General features: G+C 53.4%; 1 protein-coding gene across 3 annotated transcripts in view; it reads right to left on the bottom strand.

The window, feature by feature from the left end:
* The window catches only part of ATP13A3 (ATPase 13A3), a 42,552-nt gene that overhangs the window by 9,313 nt on the left and 9,983 nt on the right, over positions 1-23,256 (bottom strand). For all 3 annotated transcript variants that reach the window (XM_063306205.1, XM_063306207.1, XM_063306206.1), the window contains exons 2-26: positions 22,925-23,004; positions 21,000-21,173; positions 19,631-19,822; positions 19,227-19,297; positions 19,040-19,120; positions 18,581-18,650; positions 15,496-15,630; positions 13,523-13,595; positions 12,934-13,065; positions 12,667-12,846; positions 11,766-11,923; positions 11,199-11,387; positions 7,957-8,018; positions 7,256-7,406; positions 6,977-7,093; positions 6,663-6,680; positions 6,414-6,567; positions 6,197-6,317; positions 5,304-5,428; positions 4,306-4,484; positions 3,345-3,467; positions 2,760-2,839; positions 1,610-1,652; positions 1,409-1,518; positions 762-858 (exon numbers count right to left, since the gene is read on the bottom strand). In XM_063306205.1, the coding sequence (XP_063162275.1) occupies positions 762-858; positions 1,409-1,518; positions 1,610-1,652; positions 2,760-2,839; positions 3,345-3,467; positions 4,306-4,484; positions 5,304-5,428; positions 6,197-6,317; positions 6,414-6,567; positions 6,663-6,680; positions 6,977-7,093; positions 7,256-7,406; positions 7,957-8,018; positions 11,199-11,387; positions 11,766-11,923; positions 12,667-12,846; positions 12,934-13,065; positions 13,523-13,595; positions 15,496-15,630; positions 18,581-18,650; positions 19,040-19,120; positions 19,227-19,297; positions 19,631-19,822; positions 21,000-21,173; positions 22,925-22,972 (2,883 nt within the window). In that variant the 5' untranslated portion in view covers positions 22,973-23,004. The remainder of the gene's footprint in view (positions 1-761; positions 859-1,408; positions 1,519-1,609; positions 1,653-2,759; positions 2,840-3,344; positions 3,468-4,305; positions 4,485-5,303; positions 5,429-6,196; positions 6,318-6,413; positions 6,568-6,662; positions 6,681-6,976; positions 7,094-7,255; positions 7,407-7,956; positions 8,019-11,198; positions 11,388-11,765; positions 11,924-12,666; positions 12,847-12,933; positions 13,066-13,522; positions 13,596-15,495; positions 15,631-18,580; positions 18,651-19,039; positions 19,121-19,226; positions 19,298-19,630; positions 19,823-20,999; positions 21,174-22,924; positions 23,005-23,256) is intronic.

Raw genomic sequence — 23,256 nt, 5'->3', positions numbered from 1 at the left:
TGGTAGTAGTAGTAGGGTTAGTCGCAGTATTATTAGTAGTATTATTGCCCTCACCGTGGCATCAGCCAGCTTCAACCCAACAGAGAGCGGGATACCTTTGTGCTGTCCTGCCTCACTTTCTTCTCCTTGGGAGATGGATACCCCCCTCAACTCCTCTAAGTTAAAACCTTCCTCTGAAGCTTATTTCCAATGGGTTTCCCCCTCCCCTTTCTGGTGGTCCTGGGCCTGCCCTTCCCCATCTCCTCAGTCAAGCACCTGGCAATCCCCGCCTTCAGTCCAGCTATTCTCTACCGCCCCACCTTTAGAGAAGAGGCTGTTCCGAATGCTTTCTCCTTCAGCCCGAAGCACCCAGATCCACACCTTCAGGAAACAGGACTGCTTCAATTCTCTGCTCACACAGACCGACGTTATTTCCCCTGGATCTTGCTGCATTACTTGCGTGGTTTGTATTTATTGCAACTGAGCCTCGATTTTCCACTCCCTGCTCGGTTAAGCATCCTTAGCCCCATGGGAGATTCTAATTCCCCCGGGTGTATTGGGAACTGGTTTAGGGCCCTCCTTAAGAAGCAAACGCCGCCATACGGAGCTCCCCCACTTTTCCTTCAGCGCCTGTATTCAGGATCACAGCTGCCTACAGGAGGATGTTCAACGCACTCATGAGTAAGGCTCAGGGACAGGTGCACAGCAACGTACTTCGGAAGAAGCCTTCCTTCACGGAAAGTACCTTCAGGGCAGCCCCAAGTTTTTGCTCAGATACTCACAGAATATAGCAGAGTGACGCTGACATACTGGATAATGCTGTATAAAGCCATGAATTTGAAGACGCAGAAGGAAGTTATTAGGGCGGCCCGGCCTTCTCTGCAAAAGCAAAACAGCAGACGTGGAGACAACCACAACCCAGCCCAGCTTCCTCTTTTCCTTTGGGGAGCCGAGAATTCCCGCTCTGACACAACTACAGTAGGAAGGGAGAGGATCTGTGTGGCTGGGGGCGTCGCCCGTTTTTTGCCCACATACATCTTGGGCAAAAGAGAAGCACCACATTTCCAGACAGTTCAGAGCTCCAAAATGCAAGCCCCCCCCATCTCAAAACAGGTTCCAGCTCCTACAATGCGAAGTAGGAATGGGGGGCCGGGCCGGGTGCTTCTGTGCCCACTTGGAACAGGAGACCCAGAGAGGAAGCACGATGAGCTGCAGCTGACTTGCCAGCTCTGCGTGTCCTTCAGACCCAGGCAGCAGGTCTGAAGGGCGTCCCAGGCCTTGCTCTGAGGGGCTGTGCCAGTGGCCTTCTCGCCCCGCCCCTCCTGCCCACGGACCTCAGCCCAGGCCCCCCGCCTCCTCAGAGCCAGCCCCCTGGGTGCTGGGCCGAGGGGGGAGATCCGCCCACCTGTCAGGAGCCCCAACCCCTCACCTGATCAGGTTCGGCACGCAGGCGATGCTGGCTGTCCGGGAGGTGAAGGGGGAAGCCACCGATGCCTCCAGCTCAGAGAGTGAAATGCCCCCGTGGGCCCGCTTCAGCGCCTGCCCAGAGGAAGGGGGAGTGAGGCGAGGCGGAAGGGGCACCCTCTGGCCCAAATCGAGGGGCTGAAGTGAGGGAAGTGGGAATACTCACGCCACAGTCGTTGGCTCCGTCCCCACACATCCCCACGTGGTAGCTGCAAGAGACAGAGGAAGGGGTGAGGGTCCCACTGCGCCTCCGTAGCTTCTTCTGCCATGACTCCAGGCAGCGGGAGCAGCAGGCAACGCCAAGGCGCGTGTGTGTGTGTGTGTGTGTGTGTGTGTGAGAGAGAGAGAGAGAGAGAGAGAGAGAGAGAGAGAGAGAGAGAGAGAGAGAGGAGGCATTCCAGGAGTCTCCCCAACAAAGATGCCCACAAGCCGCTTTTCTGGATGTACCAGGCCAGAGCCCCAGGTCTGCCCTCCGTGTGTGAGCAAAGCAAAACGGCACCCTCAGCAGCCCCACTGCCCCTGCAGGTCCTGGCCAGTGTTCCCTGCGAGGGATCCCAGGTCCCAAAGGGGGTTGGGCAGAAGGGGATGCTCTCGGGCCCGGAAAGAGGAAACCTAGCTGCCATCTCTTGCACAGGGAACCGGGTTAAACAGAGGCTCAGCAAGCAGGAAGCAACCCTGCTCAGGTCATGCTGAGGCAGCAGAAACAGCCCAGGGCGGCCCAGCAGCAGGGGTATTCTCCCTCCCAGGCGGAAAGCCAGATGGCACACTGCCACCACATCCTTTGGCCCCAAAGCCGTCTCCAGCTGACTGAGCCCCAGGAGCCCTGGTTCGGCAGCGGGCAAGCCAGCGAGGTCTGTGTGGAGCAGAAGGCAGAGCCAAAGAACGGCCCCTCCTCGCCCAGGGGCAACGGGCAGGGCAGAAGAGGCAGCAAGACACAAAGGAAAAGGCAGCTGCCCGGCAGCAGAAGCGGCTTCCCACTTCTTATGGCTCTCTTCCCCACCCCCAAAGGCCCCCAGCAGCAGAGCACAGGGCCAGGCAGCAGCGATCGCCAGGGATACCCGCCACCCCCTTTCACGCTCCGAGTTCCAGTCTTATGTCTAGCGACCCCAGACGGCCCTGCCCTCCTCGGGGCAGAGATCCTGCCTCCCGGGAGCACACTCAGGCTCCGTGGGCCAGGAGGCGAGGCGCTGGCTGCTCTGAGGCCAGGGGAGCTGCAGGCTGGCCCTTCTGAATCCTAAACCACTTGAAAATAATCCAGCCAAAGCCACGTTTTACCTGCAGAGTAGCTGCCGCCGCCGTCTCTGAAAAATACTTACTCAACATTTTGCAGGGCCTCCACCAGCTGCGTCTTTTGGTCCGGCGCCATGCGAGCAAACACTGTGCCGTGCAGCACCAGCTGGAACATAAGGGAGGTCTCTGAGCACCCCGGGCATAAGGGAGAGCGGGGACAACCGTTGTGGAGGGGTTTGGCAACAGGGACAAAAGTTCAGCGCAACATCCTTTCCACCCAGGAAACATCTCTTTAATTGCACAAAACATTTTGCAGCATTTTATCCAGCTGTATTTCTCAGAATGATGGGCGCATTTCCAGAACTCCTACTAGCACCCCGGGGGAAAGGCTCAGAAAGGCCGAACAAACCACAGGCTCAAGCTTTGGAGCTTTCAAGACTGGGAAAAGCTGAAGTGTAAGGAACATTCCCCCTCCCGTGGGAGGGTCCAGGGAAGCGGAAGAAGGAAACAAAGTGGCTGGAGGACCCCATGGGCTCTTTAGAAGGCTTTCAGCCACCAAGTGGGTCTCGCCATGGCCACGAGACCCAGGGGCTGCACAGACCCTCACTTGAGACAAACTACACACACGCACAAATGCAGAGAGAGACCCCAAAGCCACCTCAGAGACAGACCTTTGGCACAAGGTCCTGAAAGTGTTCCTGGATTACTGCGAAGGACTTCCCGTTCATAGCAAAATGGAATTTGGTTTTGTGGAAGTCTTCAAAGTTCTGCTGGGCAAGTTTAATTGGAATATCCTGTAACAGAACAGAACCAGCACCATTTAAATTTCACCATCCAATCCTTTGGGCAAAACCTCTAAACTTCCAGTGAATGTTTAAGCACAGCTGCTAAAAGCAGTACCTCCTGACCATGTTTGAAGTATGAAGTCAACATAATTGGTCACTACCACCTAGACCCAGCAAAGATAGGGGAAAAAACTGCTGGCTTAAAATTGCTGCAGATAAAATATCTGACCTGAAACAAACCACATCCAAATTTAGAATTAATTAGGTTTTCGATCTAAGGCATCTTAAGGGAGACCAATCCAGAAGTAAGAGTGCTGACCCAATCACCATTAATAAGGCGTATCCAATGAGTAGCCAGCTTTCACAAAAAAAAAATTAACAAGAAAGAATCGCACGTGCCAGGCATGATAAACATTGACAGATGTTCAAATCAGGGTAGATACAACCCATCTATACATTAAAATTAATTACATAATACTGCTGCTAAAGGGATGCATTAGCTACTTAGCACTTTAATGGCAAAGGTTCCAGAGGATCAAGGGCAAAAAGGTGCGTTTGTGTCAAATGAGCATTGTGAAATCCACAGCTACAGAAGGAATTCAGGAACAGCAAGGCCGGCACATTTTTCCTCTGTGACAGACCCGCCTTCCTTCCCCCAAGACCACTCTTCTTCCCACAGCACAACCTCCACCTAGTTGTGAAACGCAGCTGGGGAAAAAACAGAGGGGGGGGACCCCTTTCCCTCCCTCTGCTTCTCCCTCCCAAGTTCACTAAAAGGCAGAGAGGGGCAGAAGGGGCTCCAGAGCCCTCTCACTGCTGGGAGAGAGATCCAGGAACAGGCCCTTACCTCTGAGTTAATGGTGGGCATGGCATCAGAATCCCTCTCAAGGGCATCTGCGTGGTGCCACTTGATCCTGGCAGGGTGCCCATCCTTGGGAGGTAGTGCTTCAGCCACAATGACCTTGTCCTGAGGTAGAATCATTCCACAATCCCGGGCCACAGAGATGGCAGTCAGCATGTTGTCGCCTGTTACGCAAACAGAACACCCTTGGCTGGGGTTCAGGCCCCGCCTGGCATCCCTCACTTCCCACACACTCACTCACCCCGCTTAGCATTCTGGCCTCTTACGGCTGCTGGAACAGACCTGGAGCAACTTCCTCAGCAAAGAAGCGTCCTGAACGCCTCTAACACTTCCCTACTGAGCTTTATCCCATGGTGCTGACACTTGGCTCAAATGTTTATTTTAAGAGAGCAAAGATGGAATAACTTATTTAGAACTGGAAACAAGATTAGGTTTGAATCTCAGAAACCCAACTCTTTTGCCACGGATTTAGGACTCTGTTCCTACCAAGGCAGCCTACGGGTTGTCCCCCAAAGGGAGACGGCACAGAAGGCAGAAGACCGAGCCCCTGCAGCAAGGGAAGCCCCGGGGGGACTGAGGAGCAGCTGACCCAAGGGCCTGAATCCAGCAAGGCACATGTGGGACTTGCACTGCCTCTGCCTGACAGTGTTCAGTGTCTGATCTTTTTAGTAGTCCAGCCAGGGAGATGGGATCATCTCAGCCACGTGCTGGGGACAGCCTGGGCCAGGACACCCACCAGAAGCGGCCAGCCTCCATGACGCATACGCCCTCCTTTACGGGCAGAGCTGGGGAAGAGAGATTCCACCCTAGACTCCAAGTGATAGGTAGTTAGAAGAGGAAACGGCTGCTTCTCAACCACAGCTAAGCAAGTAGAAATATGGGCAGCGCAGGAGCATCATTTCTTTCGAAGGTGGCCTCCACTCACTTAATAAAGGACCACCGTTAGGGAGAGCGTGAGAGTAAAGGTACAGCCGCTTACAAACCTGTGACCATGACGGTGCGGATGTTGGCTTTGTGCAAATCATCAAGTACGGCTGGAGTTTCTGGCTTGAGTTTATTCTGCATTATAATTAGTCCCATGAAATCCATGTTGGCCTCAATGGCATCTCTACAGCAGAACAGGTGTTTCCGTGAAAATCAGGGTAGACTTTGCAAAGAGATCGCATCTGGAAAGCTGCTGTGACTCCCAAGAGCTAAATCACATGAAATTCAAACTCACCCCTTTTTACTAGAGGGGTGCAGTATTGGGACCCAGCACAGGCACCCATGCTGAACCTCACCTACTTCAGATCTGAATACCGTTAGTCTTTACCATGTTAAAGAACTTTGTGCCATCTCAGGGGGTGGCAGACAAACAGGGCAAAGTTTAAGTGCAATAAGGAAGCAATCTGTCCAGCAGCTGCTCGATATGCAAGGAGTGTCACCCACTTACAAGGGGGGGAACTCGCAAAGGCTCCTGCCAAGGGACTGAGCATCCTCAGAAAGACACAAGGGAGTGCCTCCAAAGAAGGCCTCCTCGTTTCAGTCCTGCTCAAAGAGATTCCTGGCAAGGACCAGGCACTGCTGGAGGCCACTGTGTCCGAGCCAGAAGAGCTGGCGACAAGGCTTCTGGGACCAGGGGCATCTATGAAATGCTGCTCAGGTTACCAGGGTGGGAAATGGGGGTCAGCCTGGACCTGCCTAGCAGAGGAGGCTGCTTGAAGTCAGGGCCAAAAAGAATATTAAAACCAATCCGTTGCTGGGCAGGATTTGGGGCACAACCCCAAGAAACTCGCTGGGGGTTACAAAGCTCCCTCTTCCTCTCATGCTTTGGGAAGCTGCTGCTTCAGAGCAAAGGTGCAGGGGGCCCTTCCTCACAAGCCCTGCGTCCACTCACCGGCCAACGTTCTGGACCTTGTGCCAGGTCAGCTTGGACTCCAGCTTTCTGTGGGCAAGAGCGATGACCCGGAAGCCCTGCCGGGTGTAGTCTTCCAGCACCCTTTCAAAATCAGCCGGCACTAGTGGAAGCAAGAGAGGCCCCACGAGGTGAGGACCACATCGGCAGTGTTCAAGCCATCCCCCACCAGCAGAGGAGCGAGCGCCAGAGGCCTTACCAGTGGCCTGCTTGCACAGCCCTGCAACCACTTCCGGGGCCCCTTTGACAAAGGCGTCCATCTTTCTTTCCCCCAGGATCCTGGCCACCACGCACATCCGTTGCAGCGCAGAAGAGAAGGGGAACTGCCGCACAATCCCGATCTCGTAGCTGGCCTGGTCGAGGAAGGGGAGGTGAAGGAAGGCGCTCGACGACCAGTCAGTGGGGAGGGTGGGGATGGCAGCCAAGGGGACGGAGGGAAACCACTCACCGAGAGCTGGAAAAGCTCCTGCAGAGGAAGAAGAGAACACACCTTTCTTCCAGGCTGTCTGGCCAGAATCCTCCCAAGCCAGCCCAGGCAGCTCAGCGGCTCTTAAGCCCCACAGTATTTCTCACAAACAGCAACAGCCCCCCCGAAGCTGCAGTTTTAGGACCACTCGCTGTGCACACACATGCACACACGCCCTGGCTGTCCTCAGCTGGACAGAGCCTCAGCCCTCGCGAGGCAGCACTTCAGGCCACTCCTTGGCAAAGCAGATCGCACCCAAACCAGGCGGCGAGCAAGAGGGGCCCCAGACCGCCTACCATTTCCTTGTTGCTTCCAGCTTTGAAGTCTGGAAGAAGCTGCTTGGGTGGCCGGACAACCGTAGGCATAATCCGGTTATGGAGGGCCGTTTCCTCCTCCGTTGCTTCTTCAAGGACCTAAAGGAAGCGGAGCCCCAGAAGTCCATTAGCACAAATCCTGGAATCTGGACAGCGGAATCAAACGCAACCCACCCGCGACCACAGCTGTGGGAAAACCACCCCCACAGGCCGCTCGTTCTCGGGCGTTTTGAGTATCCTCCCCAGACGGGCCATCCTCACCCATCCGGTGGCTTCAAACATCTTCAGATCGAGTGGATCTCCGGAAAGCACCCCTTCGATCTTCGTAAGGGAATGGCACGTTGCCATGCAGGCGATGAAGGGCGACTTCACCAAGCTCTCCTTGCACGCGTTTTCTTCAGGCACATGGAAGCTGAACAGAGCAGAGAGGAGAGACCGAGAAAAGCGGCTGCTGTGCCTGGACCACTCTGCTCCCTTGAAGAGGAAGCCAGCCTTCTGCCAGAGCTCCCCGAAGCCAAAGCGCCCCATGAATTTTACACTCCCTTTAATGGAAATGCACAAGCAGAAACGCCTTCCCCATCCTATGCCCATGAGACGGGCTGACCTGCACCTCCCACCCCCCAAACCCTGGCCAGCCTGGCTCGGGATTATCAGGGTCGGGTCCCACCACCTGTGGGAGAGGAGCAGGAGGATACTACAGAGGCTGCTTTGACAGATTCGACATCTGAACGATGCCCCCAACCCTTGCCGTTGGGGCTCCTGAAGGGGAACAGATTAGCCTCCCTTAACCCTGATAAAACTGGTGGCAAACCGCATCCAAGTTTGGTTCCTTTGAAGTCCCTGACCGAGGGAGAAGCCTTGGGCCACAGCCCCCCAGTAGCTTCTTCCCCCCTGGACTTATTTTATTTATATATACATATACATATACATACACATATACATATTATTATTACATTACTTACAAAGCGTTTTCCACCCTTTGGATCCCCCAGAGGTCCAGGCCATCCTCAGTCAGGGTCCCTGTCTAGGGTGGAGGGAAAAGGGTATTTCAAAGCAGAGCTGGGGCCGTGGGGCCGAGAGGCCTGCCTACTGGCTTCACAGACTGCTTGGCAGCCTTTGGGGGCCGCGGTCCTTCTGGGCATTTGCAGCAACAAAGACCTAACAGGAAATCTGAAACAAGCCAGTCCCACTAAAGCACAACTGAAACCATTCCACAACTGAACAAGAGCCGGCCCAGCCACACCCCACACAACGCAACGTCGTGGAGCACGGCTCCCGGTGCTTCAGGGACGCCACCTGTTTTCTCTTGGCTGCTGCACAAAACGGGGGCCCTGCCTTCTTCCTGGCTCCCTAGTCTAGCTGAGCACCCTGTGGTATCCAGGTGGAAACTTTTCAAGTTCTTTATATATAATTTTATTAAGAATTTTGATTATAATAGTAAAAACTAATACAAGCTAAACTTAAAGAGAAAGATAAAAGATGCAAGGAAAAAGAAAAAAAGAAAAGAAAAAAAACTACAATAAGGGGAAAAGAAATATATAAAGAAGTGACTTCCAACCTTCATCACAGCAGGTATAAACAAATTTAGCGACTCTTCATCCCCTCTAAGGTTACGAACAATTAGCTCTTCATCCTATGTCCCATCTCTTATCTATATAAAGCATCATCTTTTCAGTCCTGGTGTCAGCAGAAAATCCATAAAGGATTGCCAGAGGTAACAAAATATCCTGTTTTAATCTTGATCAAATAAACCAAGTTTTATATTCGTTCCTTTTACTTCTAACAGTCTTAATCTTAAGTTCATTCAAATATTGCAATAGGATGATTTCTCTTCATTTCTTCTTCGTCCCATCGCACAGAGTTCTTCAAGACTGTAACAAGTCCCTTTTGTAAATCCAATAGGAAAAAAATGTCTTGGTTTTTCATTTGTATCTCCCTTTTAATTTTAAAACCTCAGCCGGTTTCTTTTGAAGATCCAGGAAACATCCTTTTCTAAATCGTTTTCTTGGCCAGTCAGTTATAAATCCACTTTCGATACCATCTCTATCTTGTCAGATAAAATTCGTTCTACATTTGTCATTTCTTCAATAACATCTTTTGGAGAGTCTATCCACAGAAGCAGACATCATTACTGATGTTGTCGCTATTGTGGCTACTAATTTCTGACTCCATCAAGTCTCCTTCAGTATTTTCATTGTTGTAATGTTTTGCGTTTTTTAGACTTGATTTTTTCCCCTCTACCTAAAATCTTTAGTCCCCTCTAATGTCGTTTTTAAATCATGAAATTACTTATCTGTTATGTCTTCCAAAAACCAAAACAGATATATTTCCCACAAGAAGCTGTTTTTGTTTATAATTCATTCTGAAGTCTTATTATAAAAGTCAATATTCCAAATTTATCTGGACCCCTGGTCTATTTATAATTTTCTAAGAGCAAAGTCTCATTTAGTTTTGTGCTGTTTATTTCAAATTCTTTAAATTCTTAAGCTTGTAATTAAATTGTTCAGAGTTGAAGATAAACTCACTTGATGAAGACTTTTCAAACTTGTCATTCCGAAGGTTTTTAATAGGTTTAAAATGGTTAATAGGCAATTTCCAAAAGCGATTAGAAAGTGAGGTTTGCAAGCTTAGTGTCCTTTAAAAGTCTCCACCGCAGTTGCGAGCAAGGTGGCTGATCCTGTTGTCTCCCGGCAGCCAGACTTGCGGAAAGCCGCCGTCCTGCGGCCTCCTCACGGGGAGCCGCCATCCAGAGCACATGTGGACAGCCTCCGTCCTCTCCACATCCAGAGAGGTTCCAAGGGACCGGTCTACTCACCGGCTCCTTGGTCTTTCCAAACTTGAAGCCCCTTTAAATGCGCGGCTGCAGCCACAAAGCACCTGGTGGACCCGACCCCAAAGATGTTTGGCTTTGTCCCTGCCCCAGAGGAAAGCCCAGGATTTGCGCCAACCCACTGGTGGGTGGAGAGAAGCTGGCTCCTCCTGGTGGCACCAAGTGCTCGGGGGCAAAGCCAAGGGAGGGGCTGCTGAAGGACTCCCCCCTCCCATCACCCCCACGCGGGGCAGCCACCAGAGGCAGGGGTGTGATCAGGGCAGAGGCTTGAGAAGCGCCCACTCCGCCTGGCACGGCTGGGTCTGCACCTTCTTCCCACACAAAGCGCAGAAGAGAAACACGGGACTGTGCTGGAAACCCCCAAGGTCCAGGCAAGAATCTCCTCTGCTTTCCTCCATAAGCTCAGCCTGTGTTCGTTTTAAACCCAGGGACACCTGCAGCCAAGGGCTGGGAAGGAGGCCCACGGATGGGTGAGAACGAACGCTGCAAACACCGGCCTGTTTGCTTTGGCCAGGCTCCTGATCAAGCGCGTCCCCCACGGGCTCCACCCTCCCGCCCGCAAAAGATCGCAAGGGAAGGACGGGGAAAGTGGCTGGGCAGCCTTGGGGCCCAATGACCAGGGCTCGTGCCCCCGCCCCGAAACTCCCTGGGAGCAGAGAGGAGGCCCCTCTGTAAGGACACCAGATCAGCTGTGGAGAAAGCCCGGCCTGCAGAAAACAGACACCAGCTCCGTGCACCCCCGCCTCCCTCGCCAGTGCCCATGCCCCCACCTCCCTGGGCCTCTGTCAACATGGCAGCCGGGGCTGAATTCCTGCGCATGCTGCGCGACTTCCTTTCCCTCCTCCTCGCTTCCAGAATGGCTTTTTTTCTTGGCTTTTCTAAGCAAAACAGAGGAGGGACGTCCGTGCGTGTGTGAATGCGTATGGCCAAGCCAGACAGGAGGCTGCCAGCCAAGCCCAGGGCCCTCCCGGGACAGCCGGGGGTGGCTTTTCGGAGTGTTTTCAAAGCAAGGCCCGATTCTTACCTGGGCGGGGAGGGGGCCACCTAGTTTGGGAGGGGTCAGGCTGCCTCTTGGGAAAACCGTTCGGAGGCAGGGCCGCTATCCGGCAGCCGCTTCTGATCCAATTCGGGGGCCGAGTGACGCACGCGACAGACTGTGGCCACAGAGCTTCGGGGGGGGGGAGGGGGCTGCCTTGGTCAGGGGCTTCCTCCTTTCCTGACCGCTCTAGCACTCCTTGCCCCCCCATCCCTTCAGCGTGGAAGGGGGGTCCAGCGGGGGTCCAAAGGCAGCAAAAAGAGAGCCTGAGGCTGGTGGTCCCCCCTCCCCATAGCTCATTCCACCCAAAGCCCTAGAGAGTCACCGAGAGGCAGGACCTTGTCAAAGCACACGAGGTTCAGCTGCCCACAGATGTTGATCCTCTGGGGGCTGATGCAGAAGATCCCAATCTTCTTCAGCCGCCGCTGCGCGTACACGATCCCCGCCGTCATGGCGGCAGGAAGAGCCGGCGGGACCGTGATGGTAATGATGTCCAGAGACTCAATGGTGATGATGCGGGCAGGAACCTGGAAGAATGAACGTCCAGAAGAATGGACTGGGATGAAGCCTCCTAAGGGCTGCCTGGCCTCCAGGCACGAGCTGGGAAAGGCCTCAGGTTTGACCCTGATGGAGGCGCCCGCAGCTTTAGAAACTGGGGGAGGACCATCACGGCTGGCTGCAGGTGCCCCCAGCGTTGGTGAGTGCAGCCTGCCAGAGCCACCCAGCAGGCTGCATGCACAAGCAGCCAAGCCTAGCCCAGCAGGCAGCTCTGTGGCCAGGGCATCCATTGCCAGCACCTTGTGTAACAGCCGATCCGGCATCCGCACCATTTGTTCTGCCACAGGGAGGCTTCGACGGCAAGCCCTAGACCACGGACACCTCCCCACACCAAGAGAGGGTTCTACCTGGTGAAGAATGCTGATGACGATTGTGTACAGGAACCCGATGCCTGCCACCCCCACCAGGCAGAGCAGAAACAGGTAGGCCTCCCTGTAGAGCTGAAAATCTGTGGGCTTGGGATACAAGATGGAGCGGACCAGCTGCCCTTTTGAAGTGCTGAAACCTGCAACCAGGAGGGTTTCCAAAGAGCAGATCAGAAGGGGAGCCTGCCCCGCACCTCGGGCACAGCCTGGGTAGCAGGCTACGAAGGGGCCCCAGAGGCTGCCGCCGACCTAGAAGAGCTGAGCTGCTGGGCAGGTGGGTGAAGCCGGTGGCCCAGGGCAGCTCTGTCAAGCTGGGAAAAGTCTTGGGGAAAGCTCTCCTGCAAAAGGAGAGACCGAGGATCTTCCGGGGAATGGAGGGCAGAGGAGGAAGGTCTCCATTACTATATCCAAACAGTCTCCATGGAGCCCCCAGGTGTCTGGAACCATTCTATTTGGGGGGGGGGGTTGGGAGGGGTGGACAGCTGCATGGAGCTTCACCAAAAGGGGAGGGCCAGAAGGTGTGGCCTGTTTCTCCCATGCTGGGAAGGTCAGGGGAGGCACCAAGTGCCAAGGCTGTGCTAAGTCTGGCAGAGGCCAGACTTTTAGCCATTAGCAACGTCATCAGAGGGGTTCTGGGGCCCACAACCAAGGAGCCCACAGGCTGCCCGCAAGCCTGCAGCAGAGAACTCCCCGCCCCCCAAGGAGGGCACCCAGGCAGCCAGCCAAAGGGACCTTGCTGTGGGGCAAGCGGCTGATTGGCTCCAGGGGAGCTGGAGATCATGACAGGGGGCGCAACAGGGGGGAGGAGCCGGCGAGGGGTCAGAAGCAGCCCTCCCCAAACAGGCCACTTGGGAACCTCCCTCCTGCCCAGCCCTTGGCGTACCTGTTCTGACAACCACAGCCTTGACGAGCTCCCCGGTGTAGAAGCGGGTCTGGATGACTGTCGTGCCGCAGAAGAGCGTGTGCCTCCGGTGCCCCTCTGGGCTGTACACTTCGCCCTCCAGGGCTCGGGGGTCCTCGGACGGGTCGGGCAGGTTGGTCTTGGTGACGGGGACACTCTCACCTTGGAAAGAAACAGCCACTCATTGCCCACCCACCTGCAGCGTGACAGCCCGGCTCCCAGCACAGAGCAAGTGCCCCTTCGACTCACCCGTCAACATGCTTTCGTTGACGATGCAGGTTCCGCTGAGAAGCACTGCGTCGCAGGGCATGATCATTCCACGGAGCGGGACCACGATCACATCCCCAGGCACCAGGTCCGTGGAAAGAACCTCTTCCACACCTGAAAGGCAGGAGAGGGCTGCAAACAGGCAGGCCACTGACACGGCCCCTGCCGAGGTTGACCAGGCGGACCCTCTGCCAGCAGAGTGGCTGGCAGAGACTCTGGGTGGGGCAGGTGGCTGGCAGAGGGACCCTGGCCCCCAAAGGGCCCTCATGCTGTGAGAGAGGCCACCGTTTCTCATGGGAGGAGCTGGCGCCGCGCACACTTGGCAGCAGCCAGCAGTGGCCTCCCAGAATATCCGCAAGCAAGGACAGGCCCCCCGCCCCCGGGACCCTCTCCCGAAAGAACCCAACTCCGGGGAGCCAGGCCTGGAACATTCCCCCTTGCTTTGGAAAGCCCCTCACCGCCACTGCTGCGCCCACTGCAGCCCGCACACAGGGAGGAGTTCAAGCAGGAATCCCGTCACCCCCCCACGCCTCTCCCCCTTCAGCCGCTGCCCGTCCCCACCCTGTCCTACCGTGGTTCGCTCTGCTGATGGACACCCTGATGATGCTGTGAGCTGCCACCATGTCATGCAACATCGTGTATTGCTGCAGGGAGGAGGAGAAAACGCTGCTAGCCGGATGCCACCCGTCTGGCCGGGCAATCCCTCAGCCCAGTCACCCCACAAGCCAAAAGGGAATCCAGGAAGGGAGAGCGCTCCAGCTGGCCCACCCGCCACGGCAGGCCTCACCCACTCGGGGAGACGCATGGCCCCGCCAAGGCAAACAAGGCAAATGGGCCAAGACCACCTTCCCTGGGGAACCCCTGCGCTCTCCCGGAACCGGCCTCCCACCTCCCCAGAGCTGGGCCGGGCGCCGGGCCTGTGATTCTGGCGCTGCCACGAAATCCACAGCATAGCAGCGGGGCGCGTGTCCCAGGAGGTGCTCTATTCAGCTGAGACCTCTGAACACGTCAAAAGGCAGCCTGCGCAGAGCAAGTTCACGTGCTCTGAGCCAGCCAGCCAGCATTTCCAGGGACAGCTGCGGCTGACATGCCTAAGCTCAGCTATGCAGAATTTCCCCCCAAAACCCAAATTCAGGGGTGAACTGAGGAGCACCCACACCTGGAAACTGAGTCTTCAGAGAAAACTGTAACCTTGATCGGCCTTTCAAAGGACCAGGAGCACTTCTGCCTTATCTGGGTTTAATTTGTTTGCCCTGACCGCCCCACCCCACCCCACCTGTTGGGAACATGAAAAGCTCCTTTGGCCTTTGCTAGAGAGGTTGAGGCTGGGGCCCCCAGCAGGAAGTAGCACAAACCCAAGACTCCAGGTGAAGTCTTGTGGCCCCAGTCAAATGGTGAGGCCACATTCTGAATTAATACTTTGATTTATTCATTATCTACAGCAGTGCCTGCCCTCTGGAATGGGATCCTGCCCTGCTTTGCTTAGAGGAGCTGTGAAGATTTGGCTCTTCACTCAGGCCTTTGGTGAGGGAGAATAAGACCCCTCACTTCGTCGTGCTTGCCACCTTTTATCTTAATCTTTCACTGCTTTTGTTACAATTTCTTTGTTTGATTGTTGTGAGCTAATAATCTTCAAGGAACAGCCAGAGACATCAATGGAACAAGTTCTTCAGACCCCATCCTTGTCAGCCACTTCTGGAGGTCACTGAAAGCCACCAAGGGGCCAGCAGAGCCATCAAGGACACGGTCCTTCTGTTCAATCCTGGGCAGACACTGTTGACAGCGGTGACCCAGACAGACTGGGGCTAGGCTGAAACGGGCCTCAATGATCTACTTCAACCTGTACTTTCCACTTTCAGAGCTACAGTGGTGCTTAAAAGTCTGTTGACCCTTTTTGAATTTTCAGTATTTCTGCATAAATATGACCTAAAACGTGATCTGTTCTCCACACAAGTCCTAAAACTAGATAGAATGAACCCAATTAAACAGATCAGTCAGAAACATTATACTTGTTCACTTATTTATTGAGGAAAATGATCCAAAGCTACACATATTTCGTTTTGATTCATTTATGCAGAAACATTGAAAATTCAAAAGGGTTCACAAACTTTTAAGCACCACTGTTACCTCCTCAGAAATGTGTTTGCACCTTCAGAAGTCTGGTCAGCCCTTCAGAAGTCTGGTCAGCCCAAAGTAAGTGGCAAAATGGTGGCAGGATCTGTGACATCTTTCAGGAAAGTTGACACCAAGAAGGCGAACCCGAGTTCTGTGAGCCTTCAGAGTCCAGACACGTTCGCAGTTCAGGGCAGCGCAAGCCAAGCAGTGCTTACCTTGGTTAGTAACTTACTGTGTTTGCCCCAGACACTGGACCTAAACTAACCAAACAGGCTGGGTCCCAGCAACTCACTATGCCAATCAGAGCCCAGTCAAAGTTAAAATAACCAAGTTTGGCCTGTTGCACCAAAGCCGGTTGGCTTAAATGTATCATGCAGAGCGGTCAAAGAAGGTCAAGACCACCTCCCCCAGCAGCACTTTTCAACCCACCTTTCGGATGTTGTACAGAGAGCTGGCAATGGAGATCAGAGACATGATCACAATGGCTATTGCATAGTAATAATATTCATCCGTACACCAGAGAATCACACTAAATAGCTGGAAAATGTAAAAAGGATTGAGGACCTGTGGAGAGAGACAGACAGAAACCACCTTAGGTTATGCCCCTTCCTTCACCTTGTTGCCTGAATGCTGAATTTCCTATCCAGGGTTAACATTCAGAGCCCTCCTAATCTGCAAGAGAGGAAAGGGAAAAGCTTGGCAGGTGGAGGGGCCGAGAGAAGCCGTCCTGCTCCTCTGAGGGGTGGAGCGTCCCAGCCACAAAGTCAGGGGCCACCGAAACCCCACACAGGGCTCTGCTGGCCATTCCTCGCCTCCTGCTCCTGCTGTGGGGGACCAGCTACCACCAGCCAGAAGCTGCCTTTTGAAAAGCTCCCCACAACTCTCCGGCATCACGTAATGGCTTGGAATAAAAGGCCCCGGAAGGTTCCTCGGCTTTTCGAAGGCTGGAGTTCAAGCTCCGCTCGCACATTGAGGAGGACAGGACTCCGGTCACCATGAACGTCAACCCCCACAGTAGGCAATACCTTCGCTGAGGCAACTCAAAGACCACCACTTTGGGTGGGAAAGCTTCTCCGCCTTCCAGAACGCTTAATCGGGCAGGATGGCAAACGAGGCAGCAAGGCAGAGTGCTGCGGACTTCCCATTTAGATGGGATGTGGGAGGAGGCCCTTTTTGCGAACAGACTGCAGAAGATGGTGCCTTCACTGGCCAGGACGGTTTTGTTAAAACCTGCAGCCACCAGGTAGTAGGGAACTCTCAAGTTATTGGAAGTGTTGGGTAAAACCTCATATACACGGCACAGGCACAGGCACGGGTATGCATGATACGCCGGTGGCATATATTACTTATTTCTGTACTTCACGGGCTGATAAGTGAGTTTGGGAAAACAGCAGGATACTCAATTTACGCCAATAGGTAAAAGCCCCTTCAGTAATACAGCAACTGCAGTATGAATAACACGTCTAAGGAGACTCTTTGGATTGTGACAGAGGGCTGTTTTAAAGATTAACCTTTGGGGCGAGGTTCATGTTCTTAAGGTACACAGAGTATTATAGACTTTGCAGGGAATCCATACACACACACCCCTGTAAAATATCTTCGAACGTTCAATACAATGTTTCCTAAACTGTTGGGGGTATTATCTTTTAAACAGATGCAGCTGTCCCTTAAAGAGGGGGAATTTGGTCTCATATCTTGAATGAGCTATTTTGCATATCTTTTAGCTAGTACCAAATTTTGGATGACTCCCCTTAGTGGAAACTCTTCTTCCTGGGGCCCCTCTAGAATATTCATATAATGTACCTTCGTTGGTTGGACTGTCTTGCGATCAAAATGAAAGAGATTTCAAATAATTCCTCTTCATGGTACATTATTCCTAAGAAACTGCATTTTGAGGATGAGGACGATAATACCTATTATTTGGGTGGAAGGTAGGATTTATCTTTTGGATCTGTTGGCAGATGAAAGTGACCATTTTTTTACCACCCTCCCCTCTAAAGGACAAGTATTATTTGCCCAGAATGGCTCCGTGGGGGTATTTACAGCTACAGCAGCTACCAATGCTCAGCTTGGAGCTGCGGTGCTTCTACTCTTGGGAGTGCCTGATCTGCAAGTGGTTATCAAATCCTACAACACAACCTCCCCGTACAGTTACGCTTTATTAATTTCTGCTGGTGAGGCATTCGTTCGATAGGCACGCTTCAGCGTAACAAAGAAATAGATTCCCGTTTTCCCTGGGTGTTTCCCTGGGAAAAGACATTACCATCAGTACCCCAAATCTCAACCGGGGCTGCACTACACTTTATTCAACAACAGATAATTCAGACCTACTGAATTCCACTGCATTTATGTAGAAAGAGCTCGAGTCAGTTGTCATATTTATTCGCTTAATCAACCTGTGGGCTGCCTCAATCATAAGGGCTACCCTAGGCGGCTTACATATTTCCAACATACTGTTGGGGATGGGGTGAGGTTAATGTTTTACTTAAATACAGGGTGTCCCAAAGAACAGTTTTAAGCTTTACAACTCAATTTTGAGACAAGATTTAATAAAAAGCAGCAAGCAACAGCCTAATCAAGGAATCCCAAGGAGAGAACAACACCCCACCAACACAAGCATTATATAAACAGAGGGCAGGGCCCTCTCCCTCCTCGCACTGAAGCTGTTGCCTAGTCTGGCAATGAAACGTCTGCAAGGAAACAACCAGGCTCAGAGAGCACCCAGGACTCCACATGATTTAATATCAGATTCTCTTGAACTATATTCTTATTACATGGAAATTGGCATCTGGACAAAGAAAGTGGATTCTGTGTGTCCTGGTTAAAGCTGAAAACATATTCTTCGGCACAGTGAAGATAAGTACAGGGCCTCAGCTATTCAACAGATTACAGAGTTGATGTTACTAGCAATTTAGGAGTGAATCAGTTAGTGAGGTAGGTTAGTTATAGATGATTATAAGGAAATAAGGATACCCCTCACTGAAATGCCTTTGTGCATATATACTCTGATTTTGCTTCTTTATTTAGATTTTTTTCTTTATAATTATTTGTTTTTTCTTCTTTTTTTTTTAACTCAGCCAATAAAAGCAAAATAAACAAAATAAACAAAAAATGAAATTAGGCAGTAGAGCAGACTGCAAAGGCCTCATTCAGGGTGATGGTCCAGTGCTGCTCCCCCAACCACCTGGTCACTGCCTGGGGTCTTTCCATCCTCAGCTCACAGACTGCTGGAAGACTGAAGCAGAGCCACTGGACTCTGGTTAACAAGCAGGAACTTGTTTTAGACTGCACAGCACGTTAAGAAACAGGCTGACCAAATGAAGATATGCCCAGCGCAGATTCTGGAACTTTCTAACTAACAACCCAACACTCTCTGCTTTTTTGAGATAAAGTCAGTCGATTCCCACAGAAACTCACGCAGGCAGTGTGAGACAGAGGAGCTGAGTGATTGCTAGCCACCACATATTTCCAAGAGCAGCAGTTCCCCCACCCCCTTCCACAGCAAAAGGCTTACCTCTTTAATCAACAGTTTAAAAATGGAAGGCACTTTGACCGCAATTTCATTCAGTCCGTAGAATATCTTTCTGTATCCAAAGGAGATGAAAAGTGCATAAATTTAGCTTGCGGCTGCTTCCCGACAGCTACTCAGCACTAAGACACACAGCTGGAAGGAGGAAGGGCTGCGGGTGGGATGAAGGGGAATACGGAGAATCTGAGCACCCTGCAGGGGCTCCTGAGACACACCTGGGCTCTCTGGGTGGCCACGAGAACGTGGAAGCCGAGCTGGGGGAGGGGGAGGCAATATTGGTGGGCGAGAGGCAGGGAAGCAGCTGGTGCCGGGGGAGGCTGAGAGGGAGGGAGGGTGGCTGCTTCAAGGGAGGATGCCCTCCTCCGATGCCACCCCAAAGACGCCACAGCAGCTGCCTTGACAGGGAGACCTCCCTGTAACCCCGTGCTCGCTGCCGAAGCGCACCTGTAGTCCTGCATCTCTTTTGTCAGCCCTGTGCTGTGCTCCTGGTGAATTGACGCGCAGGAAGTAGATTCGTCCAAACCCCTGCAGGAAACGGAGATGGTTGCATGAAAGACAGGCAAACGCGTGTTAGCCCCCCGTGCTGCCAGGGCCTCTCTCCTGGGGATGGAAACCGGCGTCCGTGTCTTACTTTATGGAAGTGAAGTTCTGGATCACATCATCCCAGAAATACTTCACGCTGTGGTGGGTGAAATAGCGCAGCTGGAAGGCAAGAAACACAGAAGATTTGGCCACTTACGGGTGAGACCTGGCAGAGGCTGCTCGCAAAAGCAGACTGAGCACTGACAGTGTTAAACATCAAATAGCAGTGCCGCTCGCTTCTACCTGCTGCCCCACCGCTCCTGTGGGTCGGTCTGCCTATGGGAGAGGCGGGCACGGAGCAGAACTCCTTTGCTGTTTTCCCAGCTGGGCCGGCACTGATTCCAAGCCCCCCCTCGGGAAAATGGGCCTTCTCTCACGAAAGGAGGCCGGCCAGCCAGGCCTAACCGAAGCTGCTCTTGGGGGCCAGGGCCACGTTCTGGCAGTCCCAAGTACCTCTTGCCGCTGGTGAGCCTGGGAGAGTCCGTTCAAAGCGCTGCCATCCTCCTCAGAGGGAGCAACGCAGAAAGGAGGGCTGGAGCCATTGGCCACCTTCTCTGGTGCCAGGCGCTTCGGGGCCTGCAACGGGTGGTGCCCCAGGGAGGACATGGTGCAGACCTTTGCGCAGAACCACGTCTGGAATTCATCCTTCGGAAAAAGGGAGAAAGAAAAAGAGGCAGAGTGGGTTTCTACTTCTTTTGTGAGAAGGTGTTCTGGAAATGAATCCCCATCGCGTGAGACAAAATGGGCATTAAGCGCCAACAAGACGCAGAAGCCCCCCCCCCAAAGGTGAAGCACAAGCATGGGTTCCGCTGCCGACCCTTTCAGACTTGCTCGGGCCGGCTTGAGAGACCCCTCCCCAACGCCTCAAAGCTGCCTGGCCAGGCGGAGCAGAGCCGAGCCCTCGGGGCCAATGCCTGCCAAGGCCGAGGCTGCGAGGCATGGAGGAGCCTCCCCAGAGCAGGGCAGGAGGTCAGAGGCAGCCTGGGAGGCCCACAGGGAGAGCCTTTCCTCACGGCAGCCCACCACACTTCAGCTCCCAGTGGATGCGCTTGGTGCTAGAGGGTCCGCTGACAGATTAGGCCAAGAGGCCTAATTCAGAGCCTAAACCAAGGATAATTCTAAAGAATTTTTGCAAAAGTCCATCCTCTTGTTCCTGTTTGGCCCACTGCAGCTGATTTCTCTTAACTCTCCATCCAGGTATTTACTAAGCTTTGAATCTTCACATTACCCTCCTAGCTGTATTCTCTCTCCACGACCTGTCACTTGGTGCAGTTTTTGCCAGTTTCCAAAGTCATAAAAACACAACCACTTCTTCTCCTTCCTGTTATTCTGAATCTCTTGATTCTCTTGTTGCTCAAAGACTCTTCAACTCTTTGACTGAGTGTAGGAACCTAGCAATTATCTTGGCACTTTGGGTAGTAAGCTGTTACTAACTTACATGGCCCAAAAACTGCATTTTGCTAACCCAGGTTTAGGTGTTAGCATGTTGTGTGAACCCAGCCTTGATATTCTTTTAGCCTAATCCTGCACAGTTTTCTGCTTTTTATTATTATTTTGTTCTACACCGACACCATTTCAGCTGGGAAAAATGGGATACACAAAGGGTGTGCCGTGCTTGGAGAAGGGCGAAAGGCAAGCCAGTCCAGCCCCTTGCTGGCTCTTGAAGCAGAGGGCCTGAGCAGCACCCCCAGTGGGAATTACGAGCAACTCTGGGGCCAGGAGCCCGTGGTAGCAGCCCCAGCCCACGGAGCCACCCAAGATGTCCGCAGCCCCGGCTCAAGCTGATGACTGACTGGCCGACCGCCCAGGGGCACAGACTTACGGTTGTTCTCAGCAGCACCACCTGGCAGCGTCTCAGTGAAGCCCTTCGGCAGGTGGCTTTCACTCGCCACTCAGGCATCCAGTAGAGGAGCAGGAGGAGGAGGCCCCCCGAACACAGCACACCTCCGGCCACAAAGACCATCTTCCATCGGCAAAAGTTGTAACCGTAGACTTTCTGCACAGAAAGAGACCAGGGAGAGCATGGCAGCCCAACAGCTGCAGCAGCGCAGCTGTGAAGGGGGGAGGGGGGAATTCCCTCCCCGCAGCCTGGCAATGGGCAGCTCTCTCAGGCTTAGGAGCGGCTCCTGGCCCAGATGGAGCCAGTCCAGAGGGCTCTCGTGCAGTGGGCAGCAAGAGCAGCTGTCTTACTGGCCTCCCCATCAACCCCATTTTGGCATCAGCCAAGCAGGGAAAAGCCAGGAAGAAGGCCTTAGCAGACCCCGCTCCCCCACCCCTCCCCACCAACAACACTGCAAGGAGGTGAACAGCTGAAGCCCCTTTTGGGGCTAAACTGACAACAGGACGTGGTCTAGAGCGAGTGACCGAATTACACCTCTTCTGATCTGTGGGGCATGGCCAAATTTGAAGGTGGCGCAAGGAGAGGGCTGTGAGCCGCAAGAGCGACGGACCAGGCACAGGCACTCAGGCCGTGAGACCCAAGAGGAACTCCCCAACTGCACAGCAGAGGCAGAAAGGGTCCAGTGGGGGGAACAAGGAAGGCAGCGGGTCATGGTTATGCTAAGGAAAGTCAGGGCAGCCAGAAGTGGAAACGAAAAGGTCCAGAGGTCCGGCTGAAAAAGGTGAGCAGCCACAGATCTCTGGGAGGAAGGCCAAAGAAGGAAAGGAGCTCCCTTGAACTCTGAAAGGCCCTGAAGCCATCCCAGCCTCTCTTGATGTCCCCTCATCCTTTCTGGGGTCAGCCTGCCTGTGCAACACTCCTTCAGGGCCATGGGCATCACAGCCCTTCCAACCAAGCCCAGCCTTTTGGAAATGAGCTTTAGCTGCTGGGTTCAATGATTCTGCCTTTCTTGTTATGAAGGAGCTGCCCTGGAGGGGCTTTGCCCTAAATAAATATTCAGCTGGGCGCTCATCTCCACAGTGGCCTCAACTGGTAAGTTGGCTCATCGGAGTTTTCTGCAAGTGGGGCTCACCCAGTCCCTGGCGCTTCCAGCTGGGACTCCCTCCATTAGGCCTACCAAGATAAGGTGGCTTTGCCCCCTGCCCCCACTGCTATCCCTGAACATTTGCTCTGGCAGGAGGAAGGGGGAACAGGCTGTCCATGCGTCAGCCGTGCTGAAGGACTGCTCTGCTCGGCTCTTCCTCTCCCTGAACCATTCACAGTAAGGACCTCCCAAAGGGCTTCCCTTTGTGAGCTGGCCTTTAGGCCTGCAAGCAGGGACTGCCTTTTTTCTGTGGGTGGGGGGCCTCTGGAAACTGCGGGGTGAAGGTGGGGTGAGAGTTTTGGTTTGGAGAAGCCCTTCTGGAGCTCTTACTGAGGGGCAATTTGCCCATTGACAGTGGTGCACTTTGTTTGAGGGAATAAAGCCATCAAGGCCCCTGTGATAGCCTGCAAGGAGGAGGACTGGTTGAGGCATTACTGAGATTCTATCCCACCCTTTCCTGGGAGGTGGCACCCATGGCTGTCTCTCTTCATTTTATCTCCCAAAAACAGCCCTGTGAGGTAGGTTGGGCTGAGAGAGTGGTTGACCCAAAGTCACCCAGGGAGTTTCCATGGCTAAGGGCGCATTGAGCTCTGGTTTCCCGGGACCTTGGTCAACATGTGGGCTCTTCCCTGGTAGGACTCAGTCTCACAATGGCTGCACCAGATCTTTAATCTCTGCTATTTTCTGCAGCTTGGGGTGGGGGTGCATGCTCCCAGAGCTGTGCAGTGGTGGGGAAGGAAAATTATCAGGATTAAGAAACTACCAGCTCCTCTTCTTCGCCTTCCTGAAGCACGTTTTCCTCATTTTCCATGGTGTTGAATTCTTAGCTTGGTCACAGGAAACCTGGACTGGAGAAGAAAAGGGAAGAAGCTTTGAAAACACGTTTACAAAGATCGGCTCTGCCTTGGCCTTCGTGAAGCATTCCTTGGTAGCACCCCAGACACACTCAAACTGGGCAACATGGAGAAAAATCATAATTCTCTCTAAATGTCACCCACAGTGCAACCGGCAAACGAGCATTCATGGAGGAGAAGAAATCACCACTGGGCCCGGGCAGCGGATCTGTGGCCACGCCCTGAGATGAAATTCTTGACA

Source organism: Candoia aspera, chromosome 6 (genome assembly GCF_035149785.1).
Source record: "Candoia aspera isolate rCanAsp1 chromosome 6, rCanAsp1.hap2, whole genome shotgun sequence".
Lineage (NCBI taxonomy): Eukaryota > Metazoa > Chordata > Lepidosauria > Squamata > Boidae > Candoia > Candoia aspera.
Note: the sequence above shows the minus strand (reverse complement) of the source record. Positions and strands in the feature narration are given on the sequence as shown.